At 38.3% G+C, this 20490-nt stretch overlaps 1 protein-coding gene across 1 annotated transcript in view; it reads right to left on the reverse strand.

Moving 5' to 3' along the window:
- LOC107047949 (neurexin-3b) overlaps positions 1 to 20490 on the reverse strand; it is a gene marked incomplete at its 3' end in the record, with an annotated part of 300303 nt that overhangs the window by 126226 nt on the left and 153587 nt on the right. Inside the window, exons 4-6 of the mRNA XM_015270882.1 lie at positions 10564 to 10623; positions 1717 to 1860; positions 1381 to 1541 (exon numbers count right to left, since the gene is read on the reverse strand). Coding sequence (XP_015126368.1) covers positions 1381 to 1541; positions 1717 to 1860; positions 10564 to 10623 — 365 coding nt within the window. The remainder of the gene's footprint in view (positions 1 to 1380; positions 1542 to 1716; positions 1861 to 10563; positions 10624 to 20490) is intronic.

Genomic DNA, 20490 nt, shown 5'->3' on the forward strand with positions numbered 1-20490 from the left:
GTACTTCACCTAAGGACACAAAATGTACTTGGGACGAGTATTTTTAGAACTTTTCAAAAGTCAACTTCCCCCAAGTACCGGTTTATACTGGTGAGAAGTAATTTTATTTTGGGTGATTATATTCACAATTGCAAGCGTTGCACTCACTCGAGAATCTACTTTAGGCTGCTGCCACAATGAATGTAACACAAATGTCGAAAACAATTGAACATACGCACACTACGCGGCTCGTTTTTTTTAACAAAAAATTAATTTATAAAGTGCTTCCTGGGAAAGCAGCAGCAGCAGAAGTATCTCTCCACTCTACCCAAATCCCACGCGGAGAGAAATATTCAGTAAAAATTACGGAACAATTCACGTAATCCGCAAGGGAGAATCGTTTTCTGGCAATTTTTATAGGAATTGAAGAGAAGAAATCTGAAACGTTCAGTGAATTTTCAGGTTCATCACCGAACAAAGTACGAAACTGTCACGTAATTGTTCCCGAAGAAGTAAAATCTTACAGAAACTTTCCGACTTATTGTGCCTCCCAAATCAAAAATTCTTGAACGTTCAACAATTTTTATGAAGCTGCTGAGTTATTTCTACGTTGCGTTCCGTAAAATTTCTCAATCGTTGGGGAAAAATTACGGAACGACTTGTTGTCCCCACAGCGGTGAGTCATCAGACGGCTGGTTAATTTTTACGGAACAAATTGTAAAATTTACGTGGCGATTCGTACAATTTCAGTTCCGACTCAAACTTTTTATTGAATTTTACTTCGCTCGTGAATTACGTATCGAAGCGTAATTTTTACGTTTTTTTCTGGTAATTTTTATTGAATTTTTCTCTCCGTGCAGTTGTGCTCGTGCGCCCCATCACTCAAATCTAGATTCCTGCTTCGGCAAGACAGAATGAACGCGACGCGTAGTGCATTAATGGCTCATTTATCACAAGATTCGCTGTCCGAGAGGAGCAATTAGTGATGCCGTCGAGACTAGACGAGAATTATTTTGGAAAGATCATCACGGTTTAAAAAAACATCAAAAGTTTAGGAATCGTCGGAATCTCGAAAGACATTGGATTGGTGCATCTCGTCACGAACTTGGAAAAATCCATCACGTCTGAGTTTTATTATTTTCACTTTTTCAAATATTTGTCTCGATAACTGTCTCGTCTCGTCTAGTGAACTTAAAAAACGGAAAATCTCGAGATCCAGGCCAGATAAATCCTCACGAAATTGTGACGAGATGCACCGATCCAATGTCTTTCGAGATTGCGACGATTCCAAGACTTTCGATGTTTTTCCACACCGTGATGATCTCTTCAAAATAATTCTCAATTATGGTCTCGACGGCATCACTAGCAGCGATATTAGAAAATTAATCCGAATTTACTAACCTCTTGCACCCGTCTCTGGACGATAATTTTATGCCACTGATTATCATCGAATCGTATCCTAGTCGGTTTGATATGAAGATCCAGTCGGCCATTGGCCAAGGTCATGCTGACTGCAGCGCCTCCGTCTCTCAGTGATACTGTCAAATAATCGGCCCCTTCACCTGAAGCCAGAATAAATCGAGAATTAGAATATGCGATTCACCATTAATTTTTCAGTATTTTCTTCCTCATAATTCATGTATTTTTGAATAATTGTCTTCATATACTCGTCTCGCTTAAAAAAATCCCCATTGTTTCAAAATTTTATTGAATTGAATAGTTAAAGATTATTGTTACCAGAATAGAATAGAAGTCCATTGTGTTGCCTTGTTTTGAATTGAAGACTCACGGACTCCTCCATACTGAGAATGGGGTCACCTTTACTAAGGTCAACCTTAAGATACTCAGTGCCTTTGAATGACGCCTCCGAGGGTACCTTATCTGTGACAAAAAGAAATAAATTATATACCGGTACATGTAGACATATTTGATTTGGCTATTATTAGAGATGTGAGTGACAAAATGACCGTCAATGACCATCATCAGGACTCGTAACTACTGCGCCGAGAATCTGACCATGTGGTCAGAAAACAAAATGACGATTGGTCATAAGTATGAAATTACCGAATAAATTTTGACTTCTAATTTTCATCTATATAGATGACCCTCATTTTTCGAGTACACTGTTATAGTACATTACATGCCCGAGCCTTGGAAAACAGATCACCGTTTTCCACGTGCAAGATTGCCTTCCGAGCCGAAGGCGAGGATGGCAAGCACGTGGGGGAGGGTGATATGTTTTCCATGGCGAGGTGTGCATATTAATTTTCAGGTCCCGTGACACGAAAAAAATTTTTGTTTGAAATTTTTGAAAATTTACACTTTTTGGAAATTTTTATCGAATTTCATCAGCATAGAAATTTGAAGGAATTTCGTCATTAAAAATTCAGAATTTCGTGGGGAAAATCAAAGAGAACAGTAAATTTCAGTTCCACTTTTACTTGAAAATGAATAGAAAACCAGAAAATTCCGGTAAATATATTCTTGAATTTTTAGGACAGTGAGACTGAACGCGATTTAGGGGACAAAATCATGAAATTTCAAATTTCACTGAAAATTCAATGTAATTTGGCACTGAATATTCATATTAGATTGGAAATTCAAATACATTAAGGAATTCGTATCTTTATACTGCTTAAAATTCTGGAATTTTATTGAATTTTCAATGAAACTTGAAATTTCATGATTTTTACTCCCCTAAATCGCATTCAGTGTCACTGTCCTGAAAATTAGTGATCAACTGTCCATGAAATTTCATTTTTTTTTCTAATAGTGTACTAGTCCAGCGATTTCGACACTGTTAAAAAATTTTAGCTCAAATTTCCAGTTCGCCTTTTTTTTTTTTTTTTTCGGGCTCGGAGTCCCTTTTTCGGGTCCCATTCGGCACTCTATCCAACCCTATGCATGCGGCTGTGGATTCTACACTGTACCGCATTCGCACTTCTATAGAACATAGAAGTAGCATGGGGAAACCACAGAAAACCCATGCTGATACAGGCGGTTCCTCTATTAGCAACCTCCCGCTCGCCGGAGCCTTCCGTTGAAAAATTCGGTTCCACGGGGAATCGAACTCACAACCTTTCGCACACTAGACTTGCGTCTAATCCACTCGGCCACCGACGTCGGTTCCAGTTCGCCTTTCGACAATTTTTATCGCATTCAACTTTTATTGAAATTTCAACGATTTTCGTCATTGAAAATTCGGAATTTTCGGGAAAAATGGATAAAAACTGTAAATTTTAGTTCAATTATTCCCTGAAAATTAATAGAAAACCCACAAAATTCATAGACATGTTTTTAATTTTTCAATTATTTGAAAATTCAAATAAATTGTAGAATTTTATTGAATGTTTGGCGAAATCTAAAATTTTGTTTCTTTTCCTCCTTAAACTGCATTCAGTGGCACTGTTTAGAGAATTACTAGTCAACTGTCCATGAAATTTCATTATTTTTTCTAACAGTGTATCATTGAAAACGAGGCTATTGGTAATAATTAACAAATAAAATAGTAAACGATAATTAAAACTAAAATCCTCAATGATAATAAATCAATTCTATTAAAAAGTTTTTCCATCGGGCTCTTAAAAGATGACTTGAAAAATGACCGAAATGAAAATGATGGTCAATTTGCAACTATATAAACGATTTTTGGTAATTTTGGCTTGTATTTGAGGCAGCTTAACTGTGACGGTCCTTTTGCATACAAAATTCGGTAAATGTCAGAAAACTGTCCGAAACCGATCATTGACGTCTGACCTAACCGAAAGGGAAAATGACGGTCATTCCACACCTCTAGCTATTGTACATGGTAGGGGAGGATGGGGCAAAACGGCCCCCCTTCAATCGTCAATATTTTCCGATTCAATAATCCGATTGGGATGAGTTAGAGCTCGTTTTGAAGAATGAAAAATTATCTTCAAAATGAAGTTGAAACTGGGAATTTTCACAATGTCATTCACAAGTTATTGACAATTGAAGGGGGGCCGTTTTGCCCCACCCTCCCCTATACATTACACGAAAATCTATGAAATTGGGGAACAAAAGTGTGAAAATTTTTAATCTTTGATTGAAAGAGACATCTGCTGTACGTTTTTCTTCATAATTCTAATCAAACAATAGCTAAATTCAATTATCTCTAGAAGCAATCGAAGCACTTGCTACTGTTATTATTTGTTTTGTCAACACCAAACTCACGAGGGGACTAGCATTTCTATAAATTTACCTATTTCCCACACCAATATTGATCCACTCCTCTTCGATACAATAATTTATTTCGTCTGGGATGGGTTCTTGTTGCCAAAAAAATACACGAGAAGGTAATGAGTTTCGTTGAATAATTGAATAAGCCTTCTTTTTGGTGGGTGTATTTCACCACAATGGCTCCAGCTCCCTCACCAGAGACTTGCGAGAAACTTCAGAAAAAAAAAGGAAGCGCATAACGCAGGAAAGAAAAAGTGGAGAAAACTTGTGCGAACGATATACTTTCCCGCTTCAGTGAATTGGTAGAACTTGGAGGAACTATGTATAACTACAACCCTACATATAGATGAGGGAGAAGAAGGGACGGAGAGTGTTGAAAAATGGATTTCAAGTAGAACACGAGCTTCAGTGTGGAGTGACATTGATTAAAATTTTTGTTCCTTCGTGAATTTATGACAGAGTGATAATAATTTGTGATAACAGTGTAGAATCCAGGTAGCGGGCATTGATGAGGTGATGATCAACGTTCAGATTCGTGTGAAGAAAGTGATGAAGAGTATCTGGGGGTTGTGACATTTGATGACAATGATCATGATGATTTGGAGGTTGAGATAGTCATCTCTTCATGTTATAAATTCCTGAATCGGCTTCTAGCGACGCGAAATGGGAACATCAAAATTGAAACACGAAACACCGACAAGACTCTAAATAAGATAAGGCTCTAAATAGTCCATCACCGTTGGCATATATAATGACTTCATCTCAGGATTATATTCCTCATCAGCTAGCAGAATTGCAAATGAAATGAGGAGAAACGACGACGAAAATGCCAGTGCATTGAACCGATATTTAATTTATATCCTAAAAAATCCGGCCGGATTCACTCACCAATGAAAAATAAATACGAAGATGAATGCGCTTCTTTGAATGTTGACAACCGTGCAGGCTTAACTCGAAGCTCACTCTCTCCTGTTAGTTAATGTCAGAAAAATACCAAGTGAGGCTTCCTCTCCACGACGTAGATATTACCAAAGACGTATTTTTCTTTCAGTGTAGCAAAATAAAATGCTTGAGTATTAATATTGAATTACGGTCGATTTAAAGTCTCGCAAGCTTCCTTCCCTCACATCAGCAGAGAAGGGATTCTATCTGCTGGGTCTTTCCTCAGTCAACGTCGCGAAATTCTTCCCCACCGGGAGAAAAACAAGAATTTCTCGCTCGACGGAGGAACATCAACGATTCATTGTCGAACAAAGCCCGTCATTCACCCGTGAAAAAAGATAGGACTGAACTAGTTTATCTGAATGCAACCCTATCATCACCCATTAATCCGAACTAAGACTTCAGTATTACAATCAAAGGTTCTCCATTTGGATAATAACCCAGCTACCGCAGATTGCACTTTCCAACATTTCTATTAACTTAGCGCTGGTTATATACTCTCCCAAGTTGATGCTAGTGCTCCTTGCAGGCGCCCTTAATTAACCATCCCTAATTATATTAAATCAACCTTTTTGTTTTCCCGAGTCCAAGAATGGATCGCAGTTTATACGCACCTTGGCATGGACTGGTAATACAATTACCGTTAAGTGAAGAAGGCAATCTTCACGAAGTTGTACAGAAATAACGGTGATGCCGATAGTGTATTGCTTTCGACTCTTTCAAAGTGAAAAAAAAAGAACATTGGAAGTGAGTTAGATGGATGAAATATCGTGACTTCTTGAGATATAATTGATGTTATTTTTATGGCTGGAGTAAAGGAAATGGATCGAATTGAATAATGAAGTTAATTGGGATTTATTTAGTTTATTTATTTGAAAAAATGAAATCGATCATGGACAAAAATATCCTCGAATTAGGTATATCATATTCTGGGATCAGGAATATTTGTAGTTCGGAATCCGGGATCTTATATTTTGGAATCCGGAAAAATATTTCAGGGACTTCCACGCTTTGAAATACGTTGCGTCTATAAGAGATGACTGACGACATGCCATCCGATTTTAAGGAAATTTAAGTACATTTATTTCATTTTCTAAATTAATTAATAATTTTTAGTAAATTAAATTATAGACGCAATATATGTCAATGCGAGGAAGTCCCCGGGATATTATTCTGAAATCGAGAAGTAAATATTTCAGATTCCGGTATGGTATTCCAGATTTCAGAACATAAGATCCTGGATTCCGAAATATTACAGACTTGATTCGATGTTTTTCCGTGGAGAGAATTTTCGTGATTCCCGTTAGCTTAATTCGGAAAAGTCCCCGCCGCGTAACTGGAAAACCCGGTTTCGAATCCCGGCTGGGCACTGCGGGATTTTTTCTCTCTAAAGTTTGATTCTGTTTGAATTTATTTCATAACTAAAGATATTCCAGCAGCGTTGTGAGTTCAATTTAGAAGGGGAATTCAAAACATCGAAAGTTTAGGAATCGTCGTAATCTCGAAAGACATTGGATCGGTGCATCTCGTCACGAACTTAGAAGAATCCCTCACGTCTGAGTTTCAGCATTTTCTGTTTTTCAAATGTTTGTCTCGGTACCTGTCTCGTCTCATCTCGTGTACTTAAAAAAACGAAAATTTCGAAATCCAGGCAAGATAAACCCTCCCAGAATTGTGACGAGATGCATCGATCCAATGTCTTTCGAGATTGCGACGATTCCCAAACTTTCGATGTTTTTCCAGACCGTGATGATCTCTTCAAAATAATTCTCGACTAGTCTCGACGGCATCATTATTCCTGGTAGCTTAGTTCGAACGGGTACCCAACGCGTAACTGAGATACCCGGGTTCGAATCCCGCCTGTGCGCTGCACGATTTTTTCTCCATCTACATTCTAATTCTCTTTCATTTTTTTTCACGGCAGTTCTGTTTCTTAATTGGTCGATTGTCCTTTTCATGTGATAATTATGGAACCGAACCGCCATGAACACTGCTGTGAGCGTGGGTTCATAATTACTGCCCTATCAACGTATTATGTATCGCATGAATGAGATCGAAATTGTTGCTCACGCCCCATCGTTACGCGAGACGTACGTTTATTCGAGCTGAGTATACGCATCGTCGTCCGTCTATGCCCTATAGCCATCCTACGCACCGTTTACGTTCATTGGTATGGGGCTTCGCGTCGCATGTCTCTCACTTTCAGACGGGAGTACGCGGCGCGTAGCTTTCGAGTGGGTCTCAAACACCCTATGGGTCACGTGAAAAATGTCTCGGTCGAAAGTGATGCCACAATGGCTGCACCGCGAAACGTAGGCCAAGCATGAACTAATCGTTCTACGATTTTTCGATTAGGATTATGCCACAATGGCTGCACAGTCAGATGTACGCGATGTTTGCAATTGTCACAAATAATCGAAGAATGATTGAACGTTTGTTTCACGCGTTGCATACGTTTCGCGGTGCGCCCATTGTGGCATTCCCCTTAGGGTGACTGTCCATGGAACAGAATCCACACGGAGACGCATCCCTATAACCAATTAGATCGCAAGATTTCGCCGCCAATTTTATTTGTTCAACTCTGAATGGTATACAATCATTTACTAAAGTTCTGAAACAATCTGAACGTGCATCCTATGTATTTTGTTTCAGAACTTTTGTAAATGACTGTACGCGGATGTAGTCCATACGCAATACCCCCTTCCCATGTGCACTAAAAGGGCGGAAGAGGATCACTGTGTTTTCTCATGTTGTTTGGTTTGAAGAAACCAAATTTGTCAGTGTTTTTTATCTGACACTGTGCATCCAAAAGTTATTGACAATTCAATTGTTTAAACCGAGTTTGCTTGAAACCTATTAGAGATACAGGAAAATAGTTCCAACAAAAGATGTTCCTTTTATAAAACTGAACATATTTACTGCTATCGATTTCTCCCGTATCTCGATTATTTTTCGAGATATCCGGGATTCAAATTTCCCATGGAAATGCATGGGGCACAGTACCCCGCGACGTCCCACCCTGCCCCGCGTCGCAAACTGAACGATTCGTTTGACCCTCAATATTTCGCTGAATAATTTGAATGAGAAAAAAATTCATCAGATGAAATATGTTTAACTCAACGAAAGCAAGATCTTTTATTCGAAGTATTTTTCTTCATCTTTCATAGTTGCCCCGCGAACTCGGTTTAAACAATTGGATTGTTAATAACTTTCAGATACACGGTCGGAGAGAAAAAACATTAAAAAATTCGGTTTGTTCAAGCCAAATAACATAAGAAAAAACGATGATATTCTTCCGCCCTTTTAGTGTACATGGGAGGGGGGTATTGCGTATGGACTAATGTGTCTTCGTGTAGATTCTGTTCCATCGCCAGTCACCCTTACTCTTGTTAATTGGAGGCGTTACGTATGTTCTGCGTTGCATTAATTGTGGTGTAATGGTAAGGGTAATGCCACAACGAACGCGAAACTTACGCAATGCGTGAAACAATTGTTCAACTATTTTTCAATTATTTTTGACAATCGTAACCGTTGCATATACCTGGCATTGCCTTCATTGTGGCAGCACCCTAAAGTACCGCCACGCGTAGCGCGTTTATGGTCCGTACGGTCTGCATACGCGCCGCGTATTCCAAATTCCGAGATTTTCGACTCCATTCGCATGTCCTTTTTACAAATTGGACTTTTTTATAGCCTCAATCAACTCAAGCTACACCAATCGGGTCACTCCAATGTACCTTCGAGAAATAGTGTTTGTAGAATTGTCGGTAGTTTCTCAGGTTTATCTTGAGCAACAACTCCTTACCAGTCCTGACAGCTATATGACTCGCCCCTTAGTGTGGAAAAATAGGAGACGGAGGATCTTTGGTTCCGTGTTATTGGTGTGTCGGGTTATATTACTAGGTCGGTGACAATCGTGTGGGGCTTAATGTCGTAAGTCGTTGGAGTAAACGACTACCTTTGAAAGTGGAAATGGAAAGGGGTGGCTCGGAACCCTATATCTCTGCGACTGGAGATAGCACACCATTTCTTCCGGTGGTTTGGAGACATCTTTCTTTTACTCTTTTACATTCCAGTGATTCTCGGGTGAGGACGAGGGTACTGGTGATATTTAGATATTGTAGAAAATATGATGGCAGTCGAATATCACCATCTCTTTTTATGCAGACCATTTGGAGATAAGTTTCTTCGTAAAGGCAATCTTTGCGGTCCTAATTTCAGTTCCATTAACTTCCAGTTGAATATCGTTTTGTGGTCTTATATTTTTAGTGACTTTAGATATGACCAGCTTAGAGGAGATATACTCATGCATGACCCACTCATATCATCGACTTGCCTTCCTTCTTCAACCGTCGCGTGTTACCCGATAGAATAATACGCGCGCCAGTAGCTCGAGGAATTGTGGGAAACGTGCGACCAGGGACAAACACGAATGCGACGGAAAATAACGCCAACAAAATAAGAATGGTAAAGAGAGGGAAAAAAGTGGTAGAGTTAACCCAGTTCTCCGTAAATTCACCCAAGTTGTGGATTTTTTCTTTCTCGGAAATATATTGAACCGCATTCTTATTGGTTTCTGGCAACAATCATGTGATGTCTCAGCGAAAAAAAATCCAATGATCGTTCATCATTTACCCAGTTACTTATTGAGGTGGTTAAAAGTCTCAAATGAAGTATTAATATTCAAGATACAACATTTTTAATCTCAAGACCACGTACTTTCGTCTGCTCTTCACATTTGACGTTGGCGTAGAAAATTGTCAGAAGATTGGCGGGCAAGCGCATGACTGTCGTTCGACCAATGTTATTACGTTCGATCGCTTTCAACAGTGCGGTCTATAACATCTGTCAAAGTGTATATAACGTCATCTCTCTATATATATATATAGAAACATGCTGAGATGCACGGAAATGTCTAGCAGCATTCTCCTCCAAGGAAAACCTGTCCTGACGCCTTACTCCATCCTTCTTCATTCCATAATGCCTCTCTGTACATCTATTTTGTATACTTTGGTGAAAAGAGACGGGAAAAAATGGGATGGCTTCAGATTATAGATAGGGTTCTTTCATTCGTATCAGACGCTCTTTCAACTGTCATATTCGAGGGAGAATTGGATGGTAACGCTGGATGCCTCAACGATTTCTTCCAAAAGAGAATTTTTCCAATAACCTCACGAGTGACAGAATGAAATATTAAGTGAGGCAATTTAGCAATCCTTGTTGATTTTTATAGTATGGTGAACAAAAATATTCTAACTCATGTCTACAGACTCACACATGAAAATAAAACCTAGCAACTACGAGGTATGCTACGTACGGTGGTTGCCTGCGATTGGTAACCCTACGAAAAAAATTAATTTACGGGAATTGATATTTTTTATTTATTTCGATGAGGTTTCGTTCAATTGTTTTCGTTAATTGAATAAAACTTGGTCAACTCACTGTATTCCCACGATTGGTTATCCCCAGCACCTGCCGTAGGTAGCACTGTGCTCCATGCCTCTATGAAAATCAACGAACGAGAAAGAAAATAAAGAAAAATAAGAGAAGAATGGGAGATGATTGAAATTATAGAGAAATTGTTGCGTATTAAATAGAGAATTTGCATATTTGTACATTTTTTATTAATAAAATTTGAGAATATATCCTATGACAGTCGCATTTTGGGCATTATGAATCCTGTTTAAGCTCTTTTCTAGTATTCGAAACCCGATTCAGGATTTCAGGTTTATTGAAAATTTCGTTCGTCAGATCTTCTGAAGCCGTATTCAGGCTGTCTTTAGCTTCTTGTGGAAGCCCAATTTAGATTTTTTTTCTTCATTCAAACCTTTATTTAACCCTTTCAGCCCCTTTTAAATCTTTCTAAGCCTCATTTAGACCTTGTTAAGCTCTATTTAACACGCTGAGGGGAATGGGCGTTTCCCCCACTCTATGTCATCTGGATGAGGCGTAGCCTAAATATTATGGTGGGAGCCGCAACGTCAGTGTCGGCTCAACAGGACTTCGAACAGACCGAATTAATTCTTACTGTACAGGAACACTGCGACATCACTAGGCGAGAGCCAAGGACCTGCTGTCAGGGAGTGGGGACAGTACACTGAGAGAAAAATTTCCTAATATGTAGACCATATTTACTTGCGAGAAGTGAATTATGTTAAATGGCTTAACGATGTTCAGGGGAGAAGTAGGATATTTGAAAAATGCAGCTAATTTCATGAATTTTTTTCACATATTGTTTAAACAATTTAGGCACTCCTTACACAATTTCAGAAACCCCAGGTTCAGGACAACGACAAAAATTAATTCTAAAGCTTATACGTATACATGAGGTTAATGGGAGCATCGATAATTCGTACATTTTCTCTACATTGTCGACCAGTCAGCAATTTGGAAAAAATACTGAAATTATCGGTGACTCATTTAACCTCATATACAAGCAGCAACTTTAAAATTCATTTTTGTGGTTGTCTTGAACCTGAGGTTACTGAAATTTTGCAAGGGGTGCCTAAATGGATTAAATAATATGCGACAAGTTTCATAAAATTGGCTGCATTTTTTGAATATCCTACTCCTCGTTTGAACATCGTTAACCCTCTAAATAGAAATGCCTGCTCCCCACCCCAACGCCTGGCGGAGCCTCGCACGATTTCCTACCGCGGTAGGGAGAGAGCGCAAGGCCGTAGTCATCACCCGGGGTCTTAATAAATGGAAATAATTCAGAATGATTCTAGCGCGGGCAAGATGTATAACGTCATCCACTCACACAGAATTTATTTTATCGTATAAACTTTATTGATCAATGACTTCCTAATGTTCTGTTTTCATAGGTTAACAAGATTTTAAATATAACCTGAAGTCATTGCGATCACTGGTGAAAATCATATGGACTGCTCTTTTTGCTTCCGAATGGAAGCATTGTAATCGTGCTGTTTTCACATTCTCTAATTTTGATTGAAAATCATGTAGAATGGTCTGAAACGTAAAAATACGAAGCTTGGCGACCATGTCTGTCGGTATCAATGTCCATCGCCACCTTTCCGGTGGTCAATTTTTGGAAAATTGAGTACTAAATTGGCTAAACTTATTCCAAAAAATCTGAAATTTTGTCAGATTATAGACCGTAACAAAGACAAACTCTGTGCAAAAGTTTAGCCCGATTGATCAAATAGTTTTTAAGAAAAGGCTATTCGTTTTCAAATCGTTTTTCGCTAATATCTTCGAAGCTAGTCAACCGATTTCAATTTTTTTTTTCAAAATATTCGTTTCAATGCCTTCTATCTGAATCAATCAAAACATATGTACCCGTTCATACAAAGTTTTCGAGATATTTCCGTTTATCTGTTTTTTCATAAAAATCCTTGTAATCACTCTAGCTTGTACAAAAATTCAGATATCAACTTGAAATTTGTACAGAAACTTCCTCTCATGATAACAATACTTCCTATTGAAAATGAGCTCAATCGCATAGGTAGTTTCCGAGGTATTCGAATTTCTCTGAAAACCTTTTATATGCAATAGCTTAAAAACTACGCAACCGATTTCAATTTTTTTTTTCAAAATATTTGTTTCGATGCCTTCTATCTGGATGCCTTCTATCCCATTCGGAAGCTTACTACCAATGGAATTGGTAGAAATGAAAGAAAGAAAAAGAGTTATAACACATAAAGTAACGGTCAGATGGCTTCGGCCAAAAAGACTCGAACCCCTGCTTGTTTTCCCATATTTTCCACTTTTCATCCACCGGATAATAGATACTATTTAATATATAAAAATGAGAAAAACATTAGTTGAGGTGGTCTTCTCATGCCATCCCTGTGTTAATCATAGTAAGTAAACAAGGAGAATGTTTGAATCAACAACGTAACACACGACGAATGAATGAAAACACTGACAAAAGGAAAATAAATACGCACACCGTTTGAATGTAAACCCCCATACTCTGTGAGTCATCTACGACCCTGGGCCCGTGGGAGTGGGGGAGCCTTTTCGTGATTTCACGCACTCACACATAGCGCGCAGGCACATTATTGGCCCTTTTCTCTCTCCCGCTTCACCGACAGGATTTCACCGGAGTTTTCATTCAGAGGATTAAATCTCAGAATGTTTGCACTCTACGGAACTCGAATAAATTCTCATATATCACTATTGTTCCACATTAAATAATGAATATATTACATATCGAAACATTGGAAGGGCATAAAAAAAATCATGACAACAATAAATACTTGAAGATTGACGATTCTTCTACACTGATAGAATGGATTAGTTATTGTTAACGAATGGATTTTGGTTGGAGGTTAGGGTCTATTTGGTCCCACCAAATGTTCATTCGTTAATAGTTAACGAATGTATATTTGAGGAGCCTTGTTTGAGTTGACTTTCGCCATTCAAGTGAACCATTCGTTGACTATTAATGAATATTCATTTGGTCATATTCAACTCTACGATTCTTTAATAGTTAACGAATCTCGTTTGGAATAAATGAATCATTCTATCAGTGTACGTGATTTAAATGAAAATAAATTACTTGACTTGAGTAAATATGTTTACGATATTAGAAATTTTCTTCTCAGTATAAGCACGCGTGATTGCTTTCCAGTGGAAAAAGTACTACTGTGTCCGATTTTCATCTTAGAAGGTTATGTCTTATTGGAGCTTTCTTAGACCCTATTCCAGCAAAAGAATTGCGAAATTCCAGCGAAAAAGGTCTGCAATACAGACCCTATTCACGCAAAAATATTATGTAATTGGACAGATAGAACCTATGAAGGCTTTAGTGAGACTTAATAAGGTCTGAACCAGGCTTAGTAAGGTCTAACTGGAGCTGACAGGACTACAGTTTAATAGATTATCTACCTGAACGCATAAATTTACTCATAATTTCAAAAATTTTCAAATTTTTGAATTCGCAATGTAATTTTAGGTCATGTTGATATTTGTAAACTGATGAATGCTTGTAAGTAATTTCTAGAGCCTGATGAAAATTAATTTTTAATTGAAACGCCGCGATATTTGACCATGAGATGGTGTGGTTTTTACTGTGTCCAAAATCTCGTGATTCCGCCTCATAGATTTAAAATTCTTTTCTTTTTCCTAATTTCAACAGTACAACTTACAACCATTACGTAGAGTCTCACGAGTTTTCCGGGAGTCTACACCACCAACGTCCACGTCGTGAATCCTGGGTCACGCTAAGAGCTCTTGGGGTTTGATCATTACCTCACTACTGAGTAAACAAATTTTTTTTTCCAATGTATACCTTTATTTGATAATTTTCAATTTAATTTATGCCTTCAGAAAGTAAGGCGGAATATTGGGAAACATCCCGCACATCTATCATCACCTATGGTTTTAGGTATGATCACCTACCTAAAAAGATAGATGACTGATGGAGGTAGGGATTTAATTTGTGTAAAGTCTAGCTCACAGACTACACTGTTAGAAATGTCTTGAAATTTCAGTCACAACGTCATCTAAATTTTTGATGTTGTGAGGTTGAATTCTATTCCAAATGAAAGCGTTCACTAAATTTCCCATTCATCTTGAAAATTAAACAATCATTGATTTTTCAATGAAAGCTTAAATTTCCAAACTCATCATGAAAACTAAACATCACATACAATGCAATTTTCAATAGATTGAGAATTCAGAAAAGTTATTGCCTGAATTTTCAAAATTTTCAAGATTTTTCAGTACCGGATGGACATGAAAATCGAGAATTACTTGAATAGTCAAGAAATTAGCTGATTCGTCAATGAAGAAAAATGCAAAAATGTCATGTAACTTTGTTGTTGTTAAAAATTTCAAGCTTTTTCACTTGAAATTTCAATAGTAATTTTCCAACAATGTACGATCTATTCACACCTCATAACAATCGTATTAATTCGAATTTTTGTGACCGACATTTTATTTCATTTTTCTCGTTAATCACTCGTCAAAATGCATTGAATTAGAATATAAAATCATAACTCTAAATGGAGTTTATAGTGGACTTCTATAGTGTTACCAAATTCTCAAAGACTGACTGACATTTGACCCTCAGGCAAATTCTCTATTCAATAAATAGCGTTTTTAGTGACAATGTAATGACATGTATGACATAAGCGATGATACTCTCAAACCTGAATATCCATCAGATATCCGTTGATCTCGAGTAGTTTTAGAGAGAAATATCGAAGAATGTTCTTTACATTCTGAGACAACTTTCTACAAAAATCTTCTCTCACATTTCCTTCTAAAATCACTCGTAATCAAGATGGTTCCATATTTATCAAAATTTTAAGAAATCCGATTGTGCGGATGATTTGCTCCCTTCTGGGGGCATTTCGCCGCAAGAATTCCATTTACATGGCATTAAAAAATACAATCGATCCCCCATCCCAACATAAATCTGTAGCACCCCATATATCTTCACATAACTCCATATGATAAATCCTCATCACCGACCCCTTCAGCTTTTTCGATACAGTTTATTACTTCTCAGTACTCTCAAGATAACGTCGTAAGAACACAGAATATTCCACCGAGGAATTGGGACACACAATCTTCTATTATACCGCCAATATCCGCGAGACTCAGCCCTCAATATATTTTATGTAGAGAGGATTATGCCGAGAATAAAACTTTGCTATCCGTCAAATTATACGACTTTACCCAGATAAAATTTTTAATATAGCCGTGAGTATTCTCCATTACTATATTCATGAGACCTTTGTCATGAAGCAGTTTCAAATATCTTGAGGACTAATAAGATATCTCTCGATTCCAATCATTTCCGTCATTTTTAAGCAGCTGCATTCTGTCCGTTTAATTTACATTCTCCATAAATTGGATCCCGATTCAAAGAACATATAAATTAAACCCGATCAAGAGGGGTACATTCCTTTGTTATAGATGATAGGATTTTCTCGAAAGGAGAATCAACAGAGGAAAAAAATATGAATCGAAGAATGGGAAAGAACGGGAAAAAATGGTGGTGGATAAAAACACGTGGAGAAAATGAAAGCAATGAAACGATCCATCAAGACGACACTTGCTGATAGCATCGTCAGCTGAATGCAGAGAGTTATCGTCTCGAGGCGATAACAAAGCAAAAAAAAAAGGCCTTTGGTGGGAGAAAGGGTGAGGGGAAGGGATCATTGAGTTTGGCCAAAGGTCCAAATCTCCTTGCGAATGAACTGTACTCATATATCGATGAAGTATAGCTTTTTCGTTCCGGAAAATTCATTCATATTGAAATGAAGAGGGTTCGTTGGGAATATTTGAGGATGGCAATGATTCCGGGAATTGAAAATACGCTTATGCGCATTATTCGAGTAAAAAATTCTCTATCTGGCTGATAACGACCAGTCTGGGCTGTCTCAACGGGACCTTAAATTTAGCTATACGCGTTGCTTCATGGGGACCATGAATTCCGAACCCTAGTCGGACTTCGAAAAGCAAAAAAAGATATACTGTTCATCTGGTAGAGGAGGGTACGCCTGTACCGCTCGCCCAATTTTGTACACGGAGAGAAATTTTTTAGAAAAATTCTAGTACGAGTACTGGGAAAAATTACAATCCACCGGCTGTGAAAAATTCTAGTGCTATTAAGGTAAAATTTCTTGGTATTTCTGGTAAAAATTTCTGGGGATTTCTGTGAAATTTTCACAGAAATACTGGGAAAAATTCACGTTTTCCTCAATAAAATTTCCAGTGTTGGAATTTTTTCCTGGCCGTCACTTTGCGCCTCTTTTCCCGTGCTAGGGGAAGGTGTGCCTGTACCGCTCAGCGGGTAATACCGCTCACCCGATTTTCTCCACAACCATCAACTTGAAAATTTATTTCTGTTCCTGATCATGAAGAATTTGATGATAGGATCTGATTGTCGGAAAAATTTCACTTTATTTACCACTTTAAATATGAAAAAACACGTAACGAAATTTTGAGGTCTTTACAGTGCAAAATTTGTGGACTTTTAATTAAGGTTTTTGATAGTTTCAAACGCTGAATTCTCATATTAAACTGTGGTTATTTGATTGGGGTACTTTCACGCGTAATTTAAGACCAATTCGAACTTGAAACTCCACTCATGTCAATAATTATCAACAATTTTGTTGACGCCGAGCAGAGCCGGTAATACCGCTCATAGGATCGGCCACGTAGTTGCTCGACAGCACTCGAGTACAGGTTAGGTTGCGGCGCGAGCGATACACGCAAAACCCTATGAGCGGCATTGGAATCATACCGAGCGGTATTACCCGACGGCGGGTAGTACCGCTCAATAGGCTCTCTCTTTTATTTTCAATCAATTTTGTGGATTCTAAGGAGAATTAGATGTCTACACTTCGAGAATAATGAGTTCAATACTTGAAGAAGTCTCACAAATACGTTTTTTATACTCAAGTTGAAATATAAAATATAAAACTGGTATTTCCCCTTAGGTGGGCGGTACAGGCACACCCTCCCCTAGCACTAGAATTTTTCTAAAAACTTTCTCTCCGTGTACATAACTATGAAATTTGATTTTTTTTTCGTTTTCCTCTGATGTTGAAGTTGATCATAAGGTAGAATTTTTTTTTTAATTCACTCCATCTACTACTTTTAATACTAAAAAACATATTAGGAAGTTTTGAGGTCCTTGTGATTTAAAAGTGATTGACCAGTAATAAAGTTTTTTTTATCACACTTCGTGTCCGTCAAACGGCGTTTACGGACATTGTGAAGAAAAATTATGTTCGTAACTCGGCCGAAAATAGCTTTTCTGAATCGGGTGATTGCATTCCTCGGCTTCGCCTCGGTCTGCGACTCTCACATTTGTCAGAAGAATTCTTTTCGGCCTTGTGACGAAAATGGTTATTACTATGCGTTGGTTGGATTTTCTTTTACGGCCTTAGTAATTTTTATACTAAGAGAAAAATATAATTCTTCAAACAAATGCCCGTAATTTCCATACAAAATTTCACTATAACTTCTTCACGGAGAAAATTATTTGGCGGCTTGGAGCCGGACAAGTTCAGTTGGGAGGGCACTCGATGCATAATCGGAAGGTCCCATGTTCAAATCTCGGTCTGGACTATCCATTTTTTTCAGTAAAAAATTTCTGGTTATTCATATTGAGAATAATTCCGGTTTCCCTTCTACCTCATCCAAATCCCATCCAATCATTTCCTATGACATCACAAAGATGTGCACGGAGAAAAAAAATGTAAATTCAAGATTTTTTTTCTAGATTCTAGAATCTGCAGTTTAGAACTTGCATTCGGCTAAAATCTAGAAAAAAAAAATTAATTTTAGAAAATAAATAAATGAAATTCATCAACCAAAAAATGATGGTTTCAAGGCAAAAATATTCTGGAATCTATCGAATTAGGGGAAGTTCCCCTCATTAGCAAAATAATTTTCAAAATGAAAGGCATTTTGGAAATTTTGATTTGAACCTTTGAAAAAATGGAAAAAAATTGTCCTAAAAGGTTGGGCTCAGACGATTCAGAATCATCTGAAACATGCAGATTCACTATCCCCTAAAGTGGACAATTCTTCTTAGAAAAAAAAATATTTCAAAAAATGCAAGTTTAGAATCGAAGTTTCTAGAATCTAGTAAAAAGAGACATGGAATTTATCGGAAACATTTCAGATTCAAGAAAAAAATGGATGAAAATAAGAATAATACGGATCATTTCTAGAACTTTTTCTATAGAAATAATTCAATATGATGGTTGAGTTTGTCATTCTTCGATGGATAAATTCAACCATGATGAATTGATCAATTTCATGATTTTTTTTTCTCTGTATGGAACCCTATATCGATTTCCTTCTTTAATGTAATGTTTTATTTAACCAGGAGTTGAAAAAAATGTAATTTTTTTGTTTGAATTTAAAATTCAATTGATGTGCAATTAAGTTCAAGATGATAGATGCATATATATCCAATAATTCCTGCTATATCTCAACTCCATTCCCACTCAATTCAGTAGAAATTGTGAGAAGCCCTGCGACATTGTCTGTTACAGCGACATTCACGTACGGAATGCGCTGCCGTATGCGACACTGACACGGTGCGCTCCCATTTTTTCATTTTATCGATAATAACAATCATCAATTAGTTGCAAGAGATTATTATTCACTAACAAATCGTTAATCCTTCAATAATTGATTTGAATGAATACACATGATTTGGAGGTTATGAATTTTTGATCGACGGGATTAATTGAGGTTAGGGCGGACACTGATAGGTCCATCCCGCGTAAGACGCGCTCACCCCTGTCTCAGCGAGCCTGCTGCCTACCTTTCTGAGGTACATCGCCACGAAAGGCAATGTCGTGCACCAACTTACGCCGCGACATTTCTGCGCAATGAAATTTCTACTAGGGTAGCCCCTTTGTCGAGTATCTTGTATAGAGAATACGAAACTAAAAACATTCAAGCCAGAAAGTGGGGATATCACTCAGCTCGGATTCAGACTTGTATACACGGTGTCCCATAACTGCGCACTCTAATTTTGGGGGTGGAAAGAGGGTGAAATTTGGGGTCGAAAGTTCCTGTTCCACTTTGCAGTGCGACGCACCCCTGCTGAGTTTTTCAACCTTGAAGTTGACCAATCACAGCGTTTCTCTGCCCACTGGACCAATGGTTCTCAACTCAATCGTTTCTGAATGAGAAAAATGGTGATTATGAAATTTTTTCTTAGGGTGAAAATCAAGGGCAGAGTTAGGGGTCCAGGAATTGGCAGAGGGGTAGGAATCCAGCTCCAGGTGGAGGGCTCGGTGAAGACAGATGTCCAGATGGAGGTGCAGGTTAAGTTCAAGTGCTAGGAATTCTTCCAGGTGAGGGGAAAATTTCCGGAACTGCTCCAGCGTTAGGTCCAGGACTGCGAAGTGTCCCAGGGAGAGGTCCAGGTTTAGGAACTGTTCCAGGTAGAGGTCCGAGTTCCGGAACTGTTCCGGATGGAGGTGCAGGTTTGGAAACTATTCCAAATGGAGGCAAAGATTCGAAAACGTATTCTGGGTGCACCTCTAGATCCGGGAACCGTTCCGGGTGAACGTCCAGGTTTGGACGTTGTTCCAGGTGGATGTCCATGTCTAGCAACTGTTCCAGGTGGAGGTGTAGGTTTGAGTACTGTTTCGAGTACACTTCTAGGTCCGGAAACGGTTCTGGGTAAACGTCCAGTTTCGGGAAAGGTTCCGGGTGGAGATGCACGTTCAGGAACTGTCCCTGGTGGAACTACATGTCTAACAACTGTTCCAGGAAGAAGTGCAGGTTCGAGAGCTATTCCGGGTACATCTTCAGGTCCGGGAACGATTCTGGGTGAACGTTCAGGTCTGGACACTTCCAAGTCGAGGGCCAGGTCCGAGAACTGTTCCGGGTGGTGGTCCATGTCCAAGAACTGTT

This window comes from Diachasma alloeum, unplaced genomic scaffold (assembly GCF_001412515.2).
Source record: "Diachasma alloeum isolate Michigan unplaced genomic scaffold, Dall2.0 Dall_scaffold_78916, whole genome shotgun sequence".
NCBI classification, from domain to species: Eukaryota; Metazoa; Arthropoda; class Insecta; order Hymenoptera; family Braconidae; genus Diachasma; species Diachasma alloeum.